The sequence below is a fragment of the Mirounga leonina genome, unplaced genomic scaffold, assembly GCF_011800145.1.
Source record: "Mirounga leonina isolate KUSES-001 unplaced genomic scaffold, KU_Mleo_1.0 Mir_154, whole genome shotgun sequence".
NCBI lineage: Eukaryota > Metazoa > Chordata > Mammalia > Carnivora > Phocidae > Mirounga > Mirounga leonina.
The window spans coordinates 23,439,548-23,456,790 of NW_023270389.1; the positions used below are offsets into that span (position 1 = coordinate 23,439,548).

At 35.8% G+C, this 17,243-nt stretch overlaps 1 protein-coding gene across 2 annotated transcripts in view; it reads right to left on the minus strand.

Annotated features, from left to right (window-relative positions):
• Positions 1-17,243, minus strand: part of KCNT2 (potassium sodium-activated channel subfamily T member 2) — a 379,267-nt gene that overhangs the window by 185,265 nt on the left and 176,759 nt on the right. For both annotated transcript variants that reach the window (XM_035010164.1, XM_035010163.1), the window contains exons 9-12: positions 8,075-8,255; positions 6,725-6,889; positions 4,814-4,950; positions 874-937 (exon numbers count right to left, since the gene is read on the minus strand). In XM_035010164.1, coding sequence (XP_034866055.1) covers positions 874-937; positions 4,814-4,950; positions 6,725-6,889; positions 8,075-8,255 — 547 coding nt within the window. The remainder of the gene's footprint in view (positions 1-873; positions 938-4,813; positions 4,951-6,724; positions 6,890-8,074; positions 8,256-17,243) is intronic.

The following is a 17,243-nucleotide window of genomic DNA, read 5'->3' on the forward strand; positions in this document are numbered from 1 at the left end:
ACAGGAGAACATAGAGCCTGCCACATTCAGGACTCACAGTCTAATTTAATATAACAGAGTGTCCTATTAAATGCTCCAGAAAAAAACCAAATGATGTCCCTGAAAGACCCATGCATAGATTGCCTTTCCTCAGTCACTACAGAAGCCACCAAGGCTTTGTCTCTGTACCACAGATATGACTAAAGATAAACTCATTGGCTTAGAAACACAGGAGTTAATAGTACCTGCTCAATATAAAATAATAAAGTACTTTTTAAAAACAATAAAATTAGAATGCATGTTTAAAAACACAAGTTATAATTTGGTAAATTATATTTAATTTAATTTAATTTAATTATGAGTTTATACAACTTTTTGCCAAAAAAAATCACAGAGATCATATAAGCCAAAGGTGTCAAGTTGAGGTGTGCTTCCCAATCACGTGGGGATCTTTTAAAAATACACAGATTCTTGATCCCCACTTCATATACACTGAATAAAATTTTCATGAATGCATACTTTTTTAGAAGCTCTCCAACTGATTCTAATGCAGACTGCCTGATCCATCTGCTTTGTTTTGAGCTGAGGAAATGGAGACCATTTTAATGAAATTACATAGGAAAGGACATATTTAATAAAAATATATGACCTATTTCATTTTGATCAACAGAAAACCCAAGGACTAGTAGAAACTACTTCAAAAAACAGTTTTGTTGACACAGTCCATAATGCTGCTCTTCTTATATTACGGCAAAGACAGTTGAGAGATATTTGCTTCCCTTTAGCAATATTTTAAAGTTACCTATATTTAACATAGGCAGATTTTTAAAAAAATTTTTTAAAAATCTTCTAAGGGAATAAGAACAATTATGAAAGAGACTTTTAGAAACTTACAGATGATGTCCTATCCACTTCACAACGGCTGCTCAGAATAAAACAGGCCTCAGCATCATCCATCCTAAATACAGACAAAAAAATAATAATAATAATCATACACTGAAATATCTTTGTAGTGTCTGAAAAATAGAATTCCAATGCTTAGTCCAATGTACACAAAGTGCAAATAAACTATGAGTATCCTTAGGCTTAAACGATAGTTAGATTTCTAGCAGATCATGACTGTACTTGATTATAAACAAAGCAATGGTTGTTGAATTGACTATATAACTCAACAGTTCATAATAACAAAAATTAAAAAAACACTCAAATTTTATTCTCTTTTATGATTATATATTTTTTCATGTATAAACTAAGGGAGTTGTATTGGCCTTTACTTTATGATTAGTTACATTTTAACTGCAAAGTTACTCAACTAAGAGAGAAGGAAGAGCTACTTAGTATTCTTATATCAAACTCTACTGTACATTTACATTTCTTGGAGATGATTCATCATCTTGTTCCCAACCCTTGTCCTTTATACTAAAGTTCTACATTTCTTAAATTTGGTGATAAACAGTAGGTTTCAGTGCTTGATAAATAATGTTCTAAAAACATAAATATGTTGGGGTGCCTGGTTGGCTCAGTCGGTAGAACATGCGACTATTGATCTCGGATTGTAAATTCAACCTCCCCATTGGGTGTAGAGATTACTTAAAAATAAAAAATCTTTAAAAAAAATAAAAACATAAAAATGTTAATTTCAAAATAAGGAATGTTTTATCTTTCTGATTCATTATGATAAAATAAACCTCCACCCCCCCCAAATTTTTTTTCTATGCAGAGGAAAGATAAAAGTCCAGGAAATTAGATCAAACCAAACAGTTTTGGAAAAATATTGAGTCATGGTTATAAGATAATTAGTATTGCATAACATTTTCTAAACATCATCTTCAACAAAGCAATTCAAAATTCATGCAACTGACCTTTGGAACTGGTTTGGAGAATCCTACTCCTTGTTTCTTGCATGGGAAATTGTGTTGAAGAATGTATTAGTTAACATTAAATCCCAAATCTTTATATGACATTAGGATAAGAAATGAACATAAAATGAATACTTCTTTCTTAACCCAGATTTTTTAGTATTACCAGCCTGCTACCTCTCTCATCCTCATTCTCATCCTTGGTATATTCCAATGAATGAATGCTTCTTGTAAATGTGATTGACTTTGCTGAGAAATCATTTTAATAATATTAATAATAAATGAATTGTTAATCCTAAATAAATCATGAATAAAAAGATAAATCATTTTCCCTCTACCCATCTAGGTCCTTGGCTGAGACTCCTCTGTAATAAAAAGACAGATTAACAGAAGAAAAGCAAACAGAAGTTTAATAACACGTATACCTCCTGTATACGTGGGAGACACCCTGGAAAACTGATTAACTCCTCTCCCATGAAGCCACCACCTTAAACACCATTTTCAGCTAAAGACCAAGATGTTTGGCTTACGGTGAGCCAGTTATGGGAACCTATCAAGAAAAGCACAGTAAACCAGCGTAGGTTGTCATACAGATTTAGGTCCTTGCTTTCTCCATTCACAAGAGTTTGCAGAGATTGAGTCATCCTCTTCCAAGTACAGAGAGAGAGAGAGACACCCTTATGGATGGAGATTTCCCTTATAAATGGAAATGTCCCTTACAAAAGGATTAACTTCTACTAGGTTTTCAGTTTTTCCTGTGTCTGCTGTTTCTTAAAAATAACCAGCTCACAATAATCCTTACACCACTGAGGCATATTTTGGGGTAGCAAATTCGGCTCCCTTCTATAGTATCAAGCTAAAATACTAACAGCTAATACTAATAGCTTAGATTAATTTATTAGGTAATAAAAAGCCTTCAATTATCGCATAAATTCATAGTGAACATAATATGGGAATTATTCTTATGTGAATAACTTAATGCATACAGTAATTAAGCATATTGATTATCTATACAGATGAATATAAAGATCCAAATTATGTTAGTGTCTAAGCAACTATTTCTTTAGAGCTCCCAAAAAATGTATATAGATAGCAAATAGCAAACACCTAAAGCCATCTATTGCTTGAGGTACTAGGAGAATCTGACTTAACTCTTGTGTGTACATTGACAATATCTATGAAGTATTTAATCCACCGGAAATACTAATATGTTCTCAAAGAAGCTAAATTTCCTAATTAGGTACCATTCATTATATCCTGATGGTTTCTACTAACTTTTTTGTTTCAGAAGTTATTAAATCATTGAAAAATCTCACTTAAATTGCCCTACTGTATATAAATCAAAGGTAATGTCAAAGTTCCAGTTACAAAATATCTAGTCATCACTTTGCAGAATTAAGCAGCAAAAAGGATTTTGGGAGTTTTCTTCTGTTCTTTTCCACTATCCACATACACACACACACACACACACACAACATGCATAAACACACCCATCTCCACTAACACACATACTCAAGCCATCCAGAAAAAATAAAGCAACAAAATAAAAAAACACTTATGCTCTCAAATTCAGTGAGGAGACTTAAATTTAAGAGCACATAAGACAACTCAGGGACAAATATGGAGAGGTAGGATCCAAGGCCACTCCAAGATGGGCCACGTTTTCATGAAGATTACTTTCAGCTAAAAAGCAATCAAAACCCAGCAGATTCAGGAAAGCTCTTTATCTCCCTCCTCAACTGCCTGAAAAGAATTTAGACAGAAAATCTGCTCCAGGAAGGGAGGTATCACCATAGATAACTACATTATGATACAAACTAGGGAGGGCAGGCAAGGAAGAACCTAGCAAAGCCTGTTTGATTCAAGTCCTCCATGTCCCATTGTTTCTGAGTGGCCCAGCAAACATTTGTTTACCAAACATTTACTCTTTTTTTTTTCTTTATTATTAATATATAATGTATCATTTGTTTCAGGGGCACTGGTCTGTGATTCATCAGTCTTACACAATACACAGCACTCTTGTTCATCTCCCTGTAACTTGCTTTCCTTCCCCTGGTAGTCCCAGACCTCTACCCCTTCTCCTTAGCTCAGAGTGACATATTTTCCTGTCTTTGGAAGTTCCATGTCTGTATGGATTCCCTGTACGTACACTATTAAATTTGATTTTCTCCTGTTAATCTGTCTCATGTCAATTTGATTCTTAGTCCAGCTAGAAGGATCTAGAAGGGGATAGGATATTCTTCCTCCCCAACAAAGACATGTTTAAAACTTTAAAAGCAACAGAAAACATGGAGCAAAACCACCCCTGCTGAAGGTTTCTTCTGGCTTCTGAAACGACGGGTGTTGTTTGCAGAGGCCCTGACTCCCTGGTGTCCGTGGTCGGCCCAACCATGTTTTCAGTCTGTTCATATGGAACGATCCCATGACCTGTGACAAAGGTGTGTGCCTATGTCACCTTTAAGCCAGGTTGACTAGCACATGTGCTACAGGAAAAGAGCAACTAAGACCCAGTTACCTTCCTCCAGCCCCAGGGACATCACAAGTGTCATCTGCCCGGTACATAAAACAAACTCTAGAATTTAAACCCTGACTCAAACTGCTTTGGCATTTCATAGAATGGTTAGCCCCAAATTTTTATTTGTGGAATAAAAACAGTATTCAGGGATTTGGAGACTACTCTAACAGTGAGTCTGGATAACTCAGCTCTTGCCTGACAGCTTGAGATAATCACACCATGCCACACTCCTCATTGTGTTGTGTGGACACGGTCTGCTGAACATCCTTGCACTGAAGAAGGGAGCAAATACACTGATTTTATACTTTTAACCTTTCAATTTGACCAGCAGAGGGACTATGGCAAGATTCTGTATTCAAAAATATTTAAACACATCTTGCAAGACTGAAAATTGCTAAAATTTGGAGGAGAGAAGAGATATTAAAGTATTGCAAGATGGAAAATAGATAGGGATACCTACTTTGCTCTCAACAGATCCTGATCTTTAAGGGCTGAGCCTTGAAGGTAGATTACTCTTTGTGACCACATTGGAATCTGCAGTACCCTTCGAACTTGCACATCCATTTCAGTAGGACACAAAATCACCACATAATAATCCTATTCAAAACAAGGTGAGCAATGGGGCAAAATCAATAATGCTGTGTTTTATGTTACATAAGTAAACAGAATGTCTAAGAACATTTAGAAATATGATGATATAGAAATAAACTCCTGCTAGTAAGTAAAAATTTGTGTTTAAAACCTGGACATACATTAACATGATACTATAATAAACATAACTGAGACATATAAAAATCTCATAAAGCAACATAAGGTCATCCTGACCTTTTTCAATCTTATTAGTACCATGAAGAGAAGGTAATCAGTGTATACTCAGTAGACATTTCCAACCTATGAAGTTTTCAGTTATAACTTCAGGCTGATTCTAAAATATGTAATACATACAGGACAGAAGTGCTTAAAAATCAATTCATACTTCAAGTTTTTACTTGATTTCTGATGGTGATTTATATCATTTGGAAATATTATGAACTGATAATACTGAAAAATCTCTGATGAATATCTGAAAGGATAAGGATTCATAAAAATATTGATAATACAAAGTAAATTTAAAACTTTGAGATCACATATTTCAAAATTATGACCCTTTTGAAAAAATACAAAAGTACTCTGAGTGATAAGATAGTAATTTAATACACTGATTATAGGAATTACAATTCTTTGGGCAACATTCACTATTTTATCATCTAAAATGTATCTAGTGGAAATTTGGGGAGTTTTGAGAATTTGCCACATTGATATCAGACAAAATAAATTACTAGGTATCAAAACCTGGGGCATCAAATTTTCCCAAAAATAGGTTTTCTTTATGGATGATAATGAGCAAAACCACAATTACTTAATATGAATAATAATAAAAACAACAAATAAATATGATGTTTCTTCAAAAATGCAAATTAATTTATATGAAAACAAAAGAATGTATGGTGTAATTTAAGTATCATTTATAAATTATATATTTTTTAATATTTTTTAAATAGTATTTTAAAAGATCTCCAATATAGTCATGAAAAAAAAGATCTATTTAAGGGAGACCTAATTAGATAACTCAGTACTGTTTTGATCTCAGGACTGTCCAACCTCTTGACACAAATTTATTGAGGAAATACAAGACATTCAAGTAGCTCCTTACTGTTTGGACTGAAAGTGCATTGAGCAGGAAAAGGAGATTATCTAAATATACACTGGCCCAGTACCACACAGCAAGTGGCATAAGTATCTGAGGATTTTATCTGCATAGACAGATGAAAAGATTTTTTTTTTCTGAATTATTGTTCTCAATTCAGCTAGTTGTTGTCCAGTTTGGGGTCACTCATTGCTAGGATAAATAAGACCTAGGTACACTCTGGGAAACAAAAGGAAAAATGGAACTTTCAGACTTTCACATTTCTATCAGCAACACTTGATAAAACTTTTGATAATTTCAAGTGAGTAGATGATATTGTGAAATGACTTTTTCATTGTTTGATATCTTATGTTAAATTCTACTGTTTCATAAAAATGTCATTTGTGCATTACCCAAGGGAGAAAAAAAAATCCATTTAATTCAAAGAAAACCTTTCTTTGTAGCATTAACATAATTCCATCTGTCTTTTAGTGTAGATACAGAAGGAAACTTAAAATACTGTGTATTCCTTAAGCATTTTTTTCTATGTTCCTGGTTATATTCGCAGTTCTTCATTTACTCTTTCTAAATTTGAGTGTATAAATAAAAATCCTCCAGAATGCAGGCTGCACCATCAGTTAATTGACTTGGACAATATGTTAGTTAGTTATGATCCAGCAAAGGCATAACATAATTTTAATGTACCTGAAGTCTTGGGTGAGCATAGAATTCATTTAAAAAGTCCATAAGTAAATCAATCTTCAGTGAACTGACACACAGAACAACATGCTTCTCAGTTTGAGCTCTATGTCGACTATAGTTTCCACCTGACTTTTGTCTCTCCATCCACAAATAGGCCAGCTGTTCAAACTGCAATGCATTTTCCACAAATGAATAAAAAACTTTAGACATGAAAATAAAAATCAATGCAATACATCCATCGTTTATTAGATACACTCAATTTCTTAGATGGAACTCACTGAGATTCAAATTATCTGTATTCCCTTCAACAACAGACTTTTCATGTGATTGCTGTACAAGTTGCTAGTGCTTCCCAGGGGCCTCAGGTCTCTACAGAAACATATTAATATGATTTTCCTATTATATCATAACAGCACTAAAAGGTTTGTGCCTCTGCTTTATGTCCGGTAAAGCAGGCAGCCATGATGTGTCATGCACTGCGTCAAAGAGAAAAACATCAAAGGCATTTCTTCTACCTTCTTCAACCAAGTTCAGCACCCATCTCATGCAATGAGAGATACCCAACACACAAGGTCACATTCTAGTTGTACAGCTGTAGTTGGTATGTAAGGGAAGTGGAGGGATGTCAGGAAGGAACACATGCATGATTGGATAAAAGTGGGAAGATCATTTCCATACCTACATAAAAGATATTTAGATATACTGTGGCCAGAGGTTTGTAATGGAAGATACAAGTTTGATTTGTATTTGCCATATCCTGTTTCTGACCTGCTCACCCATGGGCACCTAAGAGCTCACTGTAGGAAAGAGCTGGAGATTGCATCTGCTTATCTTTAGTCTCCTTTTATATCTCTGTCCCTTTGCAACCACCTTATCCACTCCTAGAATGTTGTATATTAGTTACATATCATCTTCAGATTTTGTTTTAGTTGACCAACATACGTGATCAGTTTTTATTTATTGCAATATTTAGCTTTTATATTGTTTCAAGAACCAAAAGAAATCAAACCTTCATAAGTTTATTTCTTTGATCTCTCATTCTGTAATTAAAACTATATTGTCCTATGATCTTATAATTAATATAATTAAATACCTTATATTTCAAAGAAACGTCTTTAAGAATTGAAATGAGATGTGAGTTATTTCAGTTGTGAACGGAGGGGAAAAAAGTCAGTTTCTAATATAATATGGAAAAGCGTTTCCTGAGACCATTTTAATTCATTGACTAGATACAATAATAACATGTGTCAATATATTACATTAATAAACCACCCTGCATTTCTTACTAAGCATGAAAGAGTTGATTTTATAAGATTTGCACATTTCTATAAAATTTACCCTGGCTCTGTTTACCTGTATGGGTAGAACCACAAGAGCAACACAGATCATGGCAACGACAAAAAGCTTGGAGGACCATGTCTCAGGGGTGACATCCCCAAAGCCCACAGTGGAAAATGTCACAATGCAGAAGTAAAGGGAGTCAAAGAGATTCAGCTTCTTCCCTATTCGTTCCAGATGTTGGATTCCACAAATGCTAAAGAAACAAATGTGCATTAAAATTAAAACTTTCAAATTGGGCACATTATTTCTCATTATTCTTTTGAAAGCACATTTCAAAAGGCATGCGGTAAGCTGGATCTTATATTGTACAATCTTTTTTTCCTCAGGAAAATATCATTTTTAAGTTTTTTTACCCATATTAACCAAATATAGTATTATTTTGATTGATAACCAAAAATTGTAGCCAAAATATCACAGAGTATACTGGAGTAGCATGTAAAAGGAATAGACTGAATTTCATGGGTGACTAACACAAACATTTTGAATGCATGCCAGGAAACATAGAGACAGAAATTGCTAAATTTATTCCCTGTCAAAAGAGTGATAGTCTTTTTTTTTTTACAGGAAGCCATCTTATTGTATAATGTGTGTGTGTTTCATATATATATATGAAAGGTTTGAGGAGTTAACAATTGCCAAGTCATTCTCAAGAGATCAACCATCTGTATAAAGCTACTAATGGTATAAAAGTAAGAGAGCAGCATAGAAATTGTTACAAGATGTCCCCAAAGTAGAATTGTTAAAATAGCACTAAAAATAGCACTACTACTGGCAAATAAAAAAGAAAAAGAAAAAAAAGGAAAGGTGAGTCTTGGAGGGAGATAGGAGATTTGCACATAAATCAGTGTATAATGGCACACAATTCAGCAAGAAGAAAAAAAACAGGTATCAATGCATATTATAATATGGATAAACCACAAAAACATGGTCAGTGAAAGAAGACGGATGTAGAAAACTACAGACTATATGATACTGTTTATACAAAATGTCCAGAAAAGAGACAGAAAGCAGACTAGTGGCTGCCTGGGGCTGATGGTGGGAAGAAGGGTGATAGAAAAATGTTCTAAAACCGGAATGTGGTGATGATTGCAGAACTCTGTAAATGCATTTAAAATGATTGATATTTACACTTAAAATGAGTGCACTGTATGGCATGTAAATTATTCCTCTACAAAGCTGTCCAAAAAAAAATCAGTGTTTACTTTTGGATACTCATTCCAACCCCTATGCACAACAAGAAGACAGCTTGATTTTGATGACCACGAAGACCACGAAGAGGTAATATTCAATGTTTAATTTTTCTATTTTCTTTTCTATCCTTTTAAGATAATCTTCCTATTTGTCTAGGTTACATATCAAAAAATATTTAATTATCTCAAATATTAAATGTTTTTTGATTGTTTTGTTTTTTTAAGGCAGAGTCTAAGCCAGTGGATAGGTAGATAGGTGGGTAAGCACACAGGTAGATAAACCAAGGGACAGAAGAGAAATAGTAGGGTACTTCTCATCATTTACTGCTGAGGCAGAGACTGTTCTTTTTTTATTTTCTTTTTCTTTTTCTTTCTTACCTCCACGTTTCCAGAATGGTTCAGCAAAATTGCCCTTGTTCTATGCTTAGGAATTTTGTGTGAGCTGCCAGGTCATATGGGTTGATTCGTATCAGTTTATTTGCTCTGCTGTCCCTATGCAATATAATAGCCAAATAACTATAAGACTATTCAATTGGAGCCTTACTATAACCAAAGAGAACAACTGTTTGATAACAAATATTTCTGCGAGGTAGGTTTTTTAATTTTATCACAAAAATATGTATTTGAAAATGTAAACAGTTTATGCTCAACTTTTACACTTCAGTAGAAAATAAAATAAGGAAGATAAATTACATAGTTTAAGGATTCAAATGTTAAAGGCTTACTATATATTGCATAACTACACATTAAAAGTCAGTCCCTGTTCATAGATAAAATGTCCATTTTTTAATTCAGATAAACATTATCTTCACCTAAACTAGTATAAAAGTCTCCTACTCTGCTTCCTTGTCTTCAGATTGTTCCTTTTTTTTTTTTTAAGATTTTATTTATTCATCTGAGACAGAATGAGAGAGAGAGAGAGCACATGAGAGGGGGGAGGGTCGGAGGGAGAAGCAGGCTCCCCGCCGAGCAGGGAGCCCGATGCGGGACTCGATACAGGACTCCAGGATCATGACCTGAGCCGAAAGCAGTCACTTAACCAACTGAGCCACCCAGGCGCCCCCAGATTGTTCTTTTTTTAATATAACCTATTCATAATGGCCACATTCACATTCCTTAAACAAAGCTTAGAGGGGCGCCTGGGTGGCTCAGTTAGTTAAGCGTCCAACTCTTGATTTCAGCTCAGGTCATGATCTCAGGGTTGTGAGATCAAGCCCTTGCCTTGGGGCTTAAGATTCTCTCTCTCCCTCCCCCACTCCCCTGTCCCCTTCCCTGTGGGTGCGTGCACTCTCTCTTGCTAAAAAAAATTAAAATAAAATAATTAATTAATTTTAAAAAGCTTGGCTATGTCAATCTCAGCTTTAAAAAAAGGCACTGGACGGGGCGCCTGGGTGGCTCAGATGGTTAAGCGTCTGCCTTCGGCTCAGGTCATGGTCCCGGGGTCCTGGGATCGAGTCCCGAATCGGGCTCCCTGCTCCTTGGGAGCCTGCTTCTCCCTCTGCTTCTCTCTCTCTCTCTCTCTCTGTCTCTGTCTCTCATGGATAAATAAATAAAATCTTTAAAAAAAAATAAAAAAATAAAAATAAAAAAAGGCACTGGATTCTTACAATTTAAGACCACTTTGTAATTCATGATGTGATAGATTATTATAATAGCTGCCAATAAATCAAGCCTTCCTATGCTTATGCCTGTTTGCAACATGATATTGCTGTACTTCCCATCAAAAGTGAAATCTAGGGTGCCTTCATGGCTCAGATGGTTGGGCGGCTGCCTTCGGTTCAAGTCATGATCCTGGAGTCCCAGGATCAAGTCCCACATCCAGCTCCCTGCTTGGCAGGGATTCTGCTTCTCCCTCTGATCCTCCCCCGTCTCGTGCTCTCTCTCTCTCTCTCTCTCTCTCTCATTCTCTCTCTCTCAAATAAATAAAATCTTTTTTTAAAAAAGTGAAATCTAGTTCTCCATGTCCTTGCATTTGAACAGCCTAATAACTTATTTGACCAACAAAATTTTGTAGAAATGATGGTGTGTGGATCACAGAGCAGGGATCTTACAAACACCCTGAAGTTTTTGTTCTTGCTGACTTAGAAGTCTGAGATTACCATGCTGTACAGCAGCCTGGTATAATCTACTGAAGGATGAGAGGCTTGTGGAAAAAAAAAAAAATGTCCCAACTAACAGCCAGCACCAACTGCCAGACATGAGAGTCGGCCATCTTGGATGCTCCAATTCCTGTCAGGCCATCACATGACTGAAGCCAAGAATAACTGCAAGTGAGACCAGCAGGAAAACTATCCTGGTTCCAACCACAGAACTGTGAGAAACAACAAACTGTGCTGTTTTAAGCCACTACCTTTTAGGTGGCTTGTTATTTGGCAATAGATATGTGGTACATACAAAATTAATTAGACTCCAGCATCTGGATCTAATCTGGTTTTTCTCAAATTTTTCTCTCACTTTATCTCCCCTTCACTTACTATTTGGATGGCTTACCTATCATAGTATATAATCCTTACCCTCTATATCGAATTTGCCCAATCTATTCCCTACAACTGAAGCCCCCTCTCCATAACACCTACTGCGATTCCCATTTTTTGAACCCTAGCTCAAAAATGACCTCCCTTATAAAGACTTCATTGAATCTCAAGTTCAAGGAATTCCTAGAAGTTCCTGCTGAATTCCTAGAGCACATAGGAGGTCATGTCTCACATAGGTAAACTTTTACAATAATACCTATTTTTAGAGTTTAATATTTATCACCCCAACTCAACTATTACTTACCCTACTGACACTATTTACACCTATATTTTTATTTCCTAGAGCACTTAGTACAAAGTGCTTAGTAGTCACTCATTAACTAACTGCTAAAAGAACAAAAGAACACCTGCTTAAACCATACTCAAATAATACATGCAAACAAACTCCAGAAAGCAGTTCATTCATGTGTTTCTGCTTTTTATTACTTGCATAACCAACTCCCCAAAACTCAGTGGCCTCAAACTATAATAATTTATCATTTCACATGATTCCGTGTGGTAGGTGGGAATCTTCTCGGGTTTTCTTGGGCTCATCCATGTGGCTGCATTGAGCTAGAAGTCTGGCTAGAATGAAAGGTCCAAGGTGGCCTCACTCCTGTGCCAAATGGCCAGTGTTCACTGTTGTCTGTTTGCCTTGCTTGGTTATTCTCCATGTGACCACCCATCCTCCAATAGATTCAGTCTGCTTCATTACTGTCCCAGGGCAATGATAGCAACTGAAAGTCCTCTTCAGACCAAGCTTTATCTGCCCCATTCTATTTGCCAAAGCAAGTCACTAGATCAGCCCAGATTGGAGGAATGGCTGTGGAAATAGACTCTATCTCCTGATGAGAAGAGCTACAAAATTTTGTGATCATGTTTTTCAATCCACCAAACTGTATAAGTGAGAATACTTACCATAACTTATATAAATCTTAATAAATATTATTGAATAAATCATGTTACAGTCCAAGATATTTAATTGCTTTGATATAACTGTAGTTAAAATCATGCTTTCAATCATTGTTTATAATCCTTATGTAAAATGCCATTTTACTTGACCTAGAAAAATCATGTGAAATTTTCACATATTTATCAATATCACACTTAAGATTCAAGACTTGATATACCTTAATACTCACTAAATCAATATGAAAATGAAGACACCCACATCAGCTGTTACACACTTGGTATTATTATACAAAAACAAAAATTAACATTATTTTTAAGGAGTAATAAAGGTAAATATACTGAATTACTTTTAGAGTTTTTCTCTGATTTTTTTTTTTTTAAGATTTTATTTATTTGACAGAGAGAGACACAGCGAGAGGGGGAACACAAGCAGGGGGAGGGGGAGAGGGAGAAGCAGGCTTCCGCTGAGCAGGGAGCCCAATGCGGGGCTCGATCCCAGGACCCTGGGATCATGACCTGTGCCAAAGGCAGACAGTTGACGACTGAGCCACCCAGGTGCCCCAGTTTTTCTCTGATTTTGAATAGGCCTGTCAACCAGTTTCATTTAGGTCTCAATTAATGGGCCACTGCTTCTGTTTATGGATAACAATGTCATTACATTTCAAAAAATACTGATGTTTACATATCTTCTAAGGCCATAAATATTTTTGTAATAAATAAATGAACTTAGTTCCTTCTTCCCAAGAGAAAATAGGACAGAGAATATTTAATATCTAGCCCAAGAAGATGAGGAGAAAGGGGAACCCTCCTACACTGCTGGTGGGAATGCAAGCTGGTGCAGCCACTCTGGAAAACAATATGGAGGTTCCTCAAAAAGTTGAAAATAGAGCTGCCCTATGAACCAGAAATTGCACTACTGGGTATTTACCCCAAAGATACAAATGTAGGGATCCGAAGGGGTACGTGCACCCAAATGTTTATAGCAGCAATGTCCACAATAGCCAAACTATGGAAAGAGCCAAGATGCCCATCGACAGATGAGTGGATAAAGAAGATGTGGTATATATATATAATGGAATATTATGCAGCCATCAAAAGGAATGAAATCTTGCCATTTGCAATGATGTGGATGGAATTGGAGGGTATTATGCTGAGCGAAATAAGTCAATCAGAGAAAGACATGTATCATATGATCTCACTGATATGAGGAATTCTTAATCTCAGGAAACAAACTGAGGGTTGCTGGAGTGGTGGGGTGTGGGAGGGATGCGGTGGCTGGGTGATAGATATTGGGGAGGGTATGTGCTATGGTGAACACTGTGAATTGTGTAAAACTGTTGAATCACAGACCTGTACCTCTGAAACAAATAATACAATATATGTTAAAAAAAAAAAAAAAAGAAGGTAGTAGGAAGGGAGAAATGAAGGGGATGGAAATCAGAGGGGGAGATGAACCATGAGAGACTATGGACTCTGAGAAACAAACTGAGGGTTCTAGAGGGGAGGGGGTGGGGGGATGGGTTAGCCTGGTGATGGGTATTAAAGAGGGCATGTACTGAATGGAGCACTGGGTGTTATATGCAAACAATGAATCATGGAACACTACATCAAAAACTAATGATGTAATGTATGGTGATTAACATAACATAATAAAATTTTTAAAAAGAGGAAAAAAAAGAAAATAAATATCTAGCCCAAGAAAAGTGTAATCCTTTTCAGTTATAGATCAAATCTTGTTCCCTCTAAATCCCCTTTAACTGTATTCAGAATAAAGGGCTCTTCTTGGACCTCATCTTCTAAGACCATCCCCTAACTCACTGTCCTCCAGCCACACCAGCCTCACTGCTATCCCTGAAATGTGCCACGTGTCACCCAAATCTTCTTTCAACTTTCTCCCTTTATTTCTAATATTTCCAATGTCCAAATAGAATCCTAAACTTCCTCTCTAATTTTGCTCCTCCCAAATTCTTCAAATCAAATGGTGGCAAATACAGCTTTCTTGTTGATCAGGTCACAATCCTAGAGCCATCCTTGACTTCTCTCTTTCTTTCACAACCCACATCCAAATCCTTAGCAAATTCCACTGTTTCTAGCTTCAAAACATAACCAGAATTCACTATCACTACTCACCACTGCTACTGCAATGATCCTTGCCATCATGTTCTCTGCCCTGCACTGCAGTAAACACTCCCATCCTTCTCCCAGGAGCCTATCGCCATCATGCCAGAGTTGCCCTATGAAAACTCAGGTCAAGTCATGCTATTCCCCTACTTAAAACTCTAAGAGGGTTCCCTGTATTTCACTTGACTAAAAGCTAATGTTCTTTCACTTGCCTATAGCATATACCCAATCTGACCCTTCCCTACCATGCCTTTCACACTAATTTTCTACTCTTCTCTGTGGTTCACTCTGCCCCAGCTACACTGGCATTCTTGCTTTCTGATCAACATGAGAGCCATGTTCCTTGTCATGGAACATTCTCTGGCTAGAACCCTATTGCCCCAGATTTTGTCATCACTAACTCCTCACATCTTCCAAGTCTTTACTCCTATATTGACCATCATCTATAATTCTAATTTTCCTTACCCTGCTTAATTAAAAAAAAAAAGTTTTAGTCATGTGTTGGGTTTGGTGTCCACTGTCTATAACCCTTTATGTGAATGGAGGTCTATTAGGACAGAAAGTCACGTGCTTTCTTCAACCATGTTGCCTGAGCACCTAAAATAGTGCCAAGCACAGAACAATGATCATAGATCTCTATTGCCATATTTAAATCACCAAGCTGCTTAGCCTATTTAGATATAAACTAAATACAATTTATTAATTTAAAAAAAGCACCCAAAATGTTTATCTGACTGCTGCCCTAACTGTGGAATCTAATATAAGTAAGTGGCAAGAGTAAATACTTCTTTAGGGAAGCAGGGGAGGCAGATGCAATATTCCATAAATCTATTGGCTTTCCCATCACCTTTTAATCAATATCACTTGAAATATCCAAGTACTATAAATAAGCAAATTAGGTTTTACTCTCCCTAGTAATTAGTATTTGTAACTCCAGCATTTGTTTCAGTTAGTACTACTGAAATAATATGATAAACGAAAGATTTAGAAATTGGAAATTTGACTAACTTATTGAAAGTCATCCTGCTTGGGGCGCCTGGGTGGCTCAGTCGTTAAGTGTCTGCCTTTGGCTCAGGTCATGGTCCCCAGGTCCTGGGATCGAGCCCCACATCGGGCTCCCTGCTAGGTGGGAAGCCTGCTTCTCCCTCTCCCACTCCCCCTGCTTGTGTTCCCTCTCTCGCTGTGTCTCTCTCTGTCAAATAAATAAATAAAATCTTAAAAAAAAAAAAAAAGAAATTCATCCTGCTTGCGTAATATACCAATAAATTGTGTAACTAAAAATTTGTCTTTTTATAAAATCAAATTGAATATTCAAATATAAGACTTGCATTTTTTAGTCTCATTACATTCTAAATTCTCTATGTCACTAATGTATTTAAAAATTATTTGAGTTATTGAATTAAGTTTGCTACATTTAACTATTTACTAATCAAAAACTTTACCTGAAATCCCATTCAGGACACTGTTAGTGAATATTGCAGACTTTAATACTACACTCAGTCAATCAGGTTAGTTATAGAACTGTCATAATATGAAAAGTGTCTAGCTTATGTTTTATGAAAGAAACCTACCACTCTCAATACGTGTATTACTGCTCTATGCCAATCATTCAACTAAAAAATAATTTTAGATTGTTCATATAAGGTATTTTTCCAAACAATTCAGCTACTTTTATAAAGGAATTGAAAAAGTATTATCTTCGGTGTCCATTATACTTCAATTTAAAAAAGTGTATCTTCAAAGGCGCCTGGGGGGCTCAGTTGGTTAAGTGTTTGCTTTTGGCTCAGGTCATGATCTCAGGGTTCTGGGATAAAGCCCTGTGTTGGGTTCCCTAATCAGCGGGGAGTCTGCTTCTCCCTCTCCCTCTGCCCCTCCCCACTGCTTGAGCTCTCTCTCTTTCTCTCTCTCTCAAATAAATAAATAAAATCTTTTAAAAAAAAGTGTATCTTCAGGATAGGTAGATACACAGCTTATTGTTTCTTTATTATATAATTCTTAAAGCTAGTTTTAGCATTGAAATACTCTTGATTTGCATTATGCATAAACATTAATATTTCACTTATATGTTAGCTATTTTTCCTAGAATTGTGAATGCTACAACATGCTACACAAGGATTTGCAGCTATTCAGTGATTATAATCCATTTTAATATAGATTGTTATCTTATTTCATTCACAGATGTCTTTGGAGCCATTATTGAACAAAAACTGCCTCTTCTCCCTGATCATAATTGATGAATTTCAGTTAATTATTATTTTGTGTCTGTACCCAGAAGTGATTTTAATGATGGGTACAGATTTTCTGATAAACTAAATTCAAGAATGTGCTCAAATAGATTACACTCATAATCAAAATATCCTATTTTGCCTTATTGTAAGAGATACATCTTTTCAGTCAAAGACTAAGTTAAACTATTTAAATTATATCCTGAATTGAAAGTAGTGG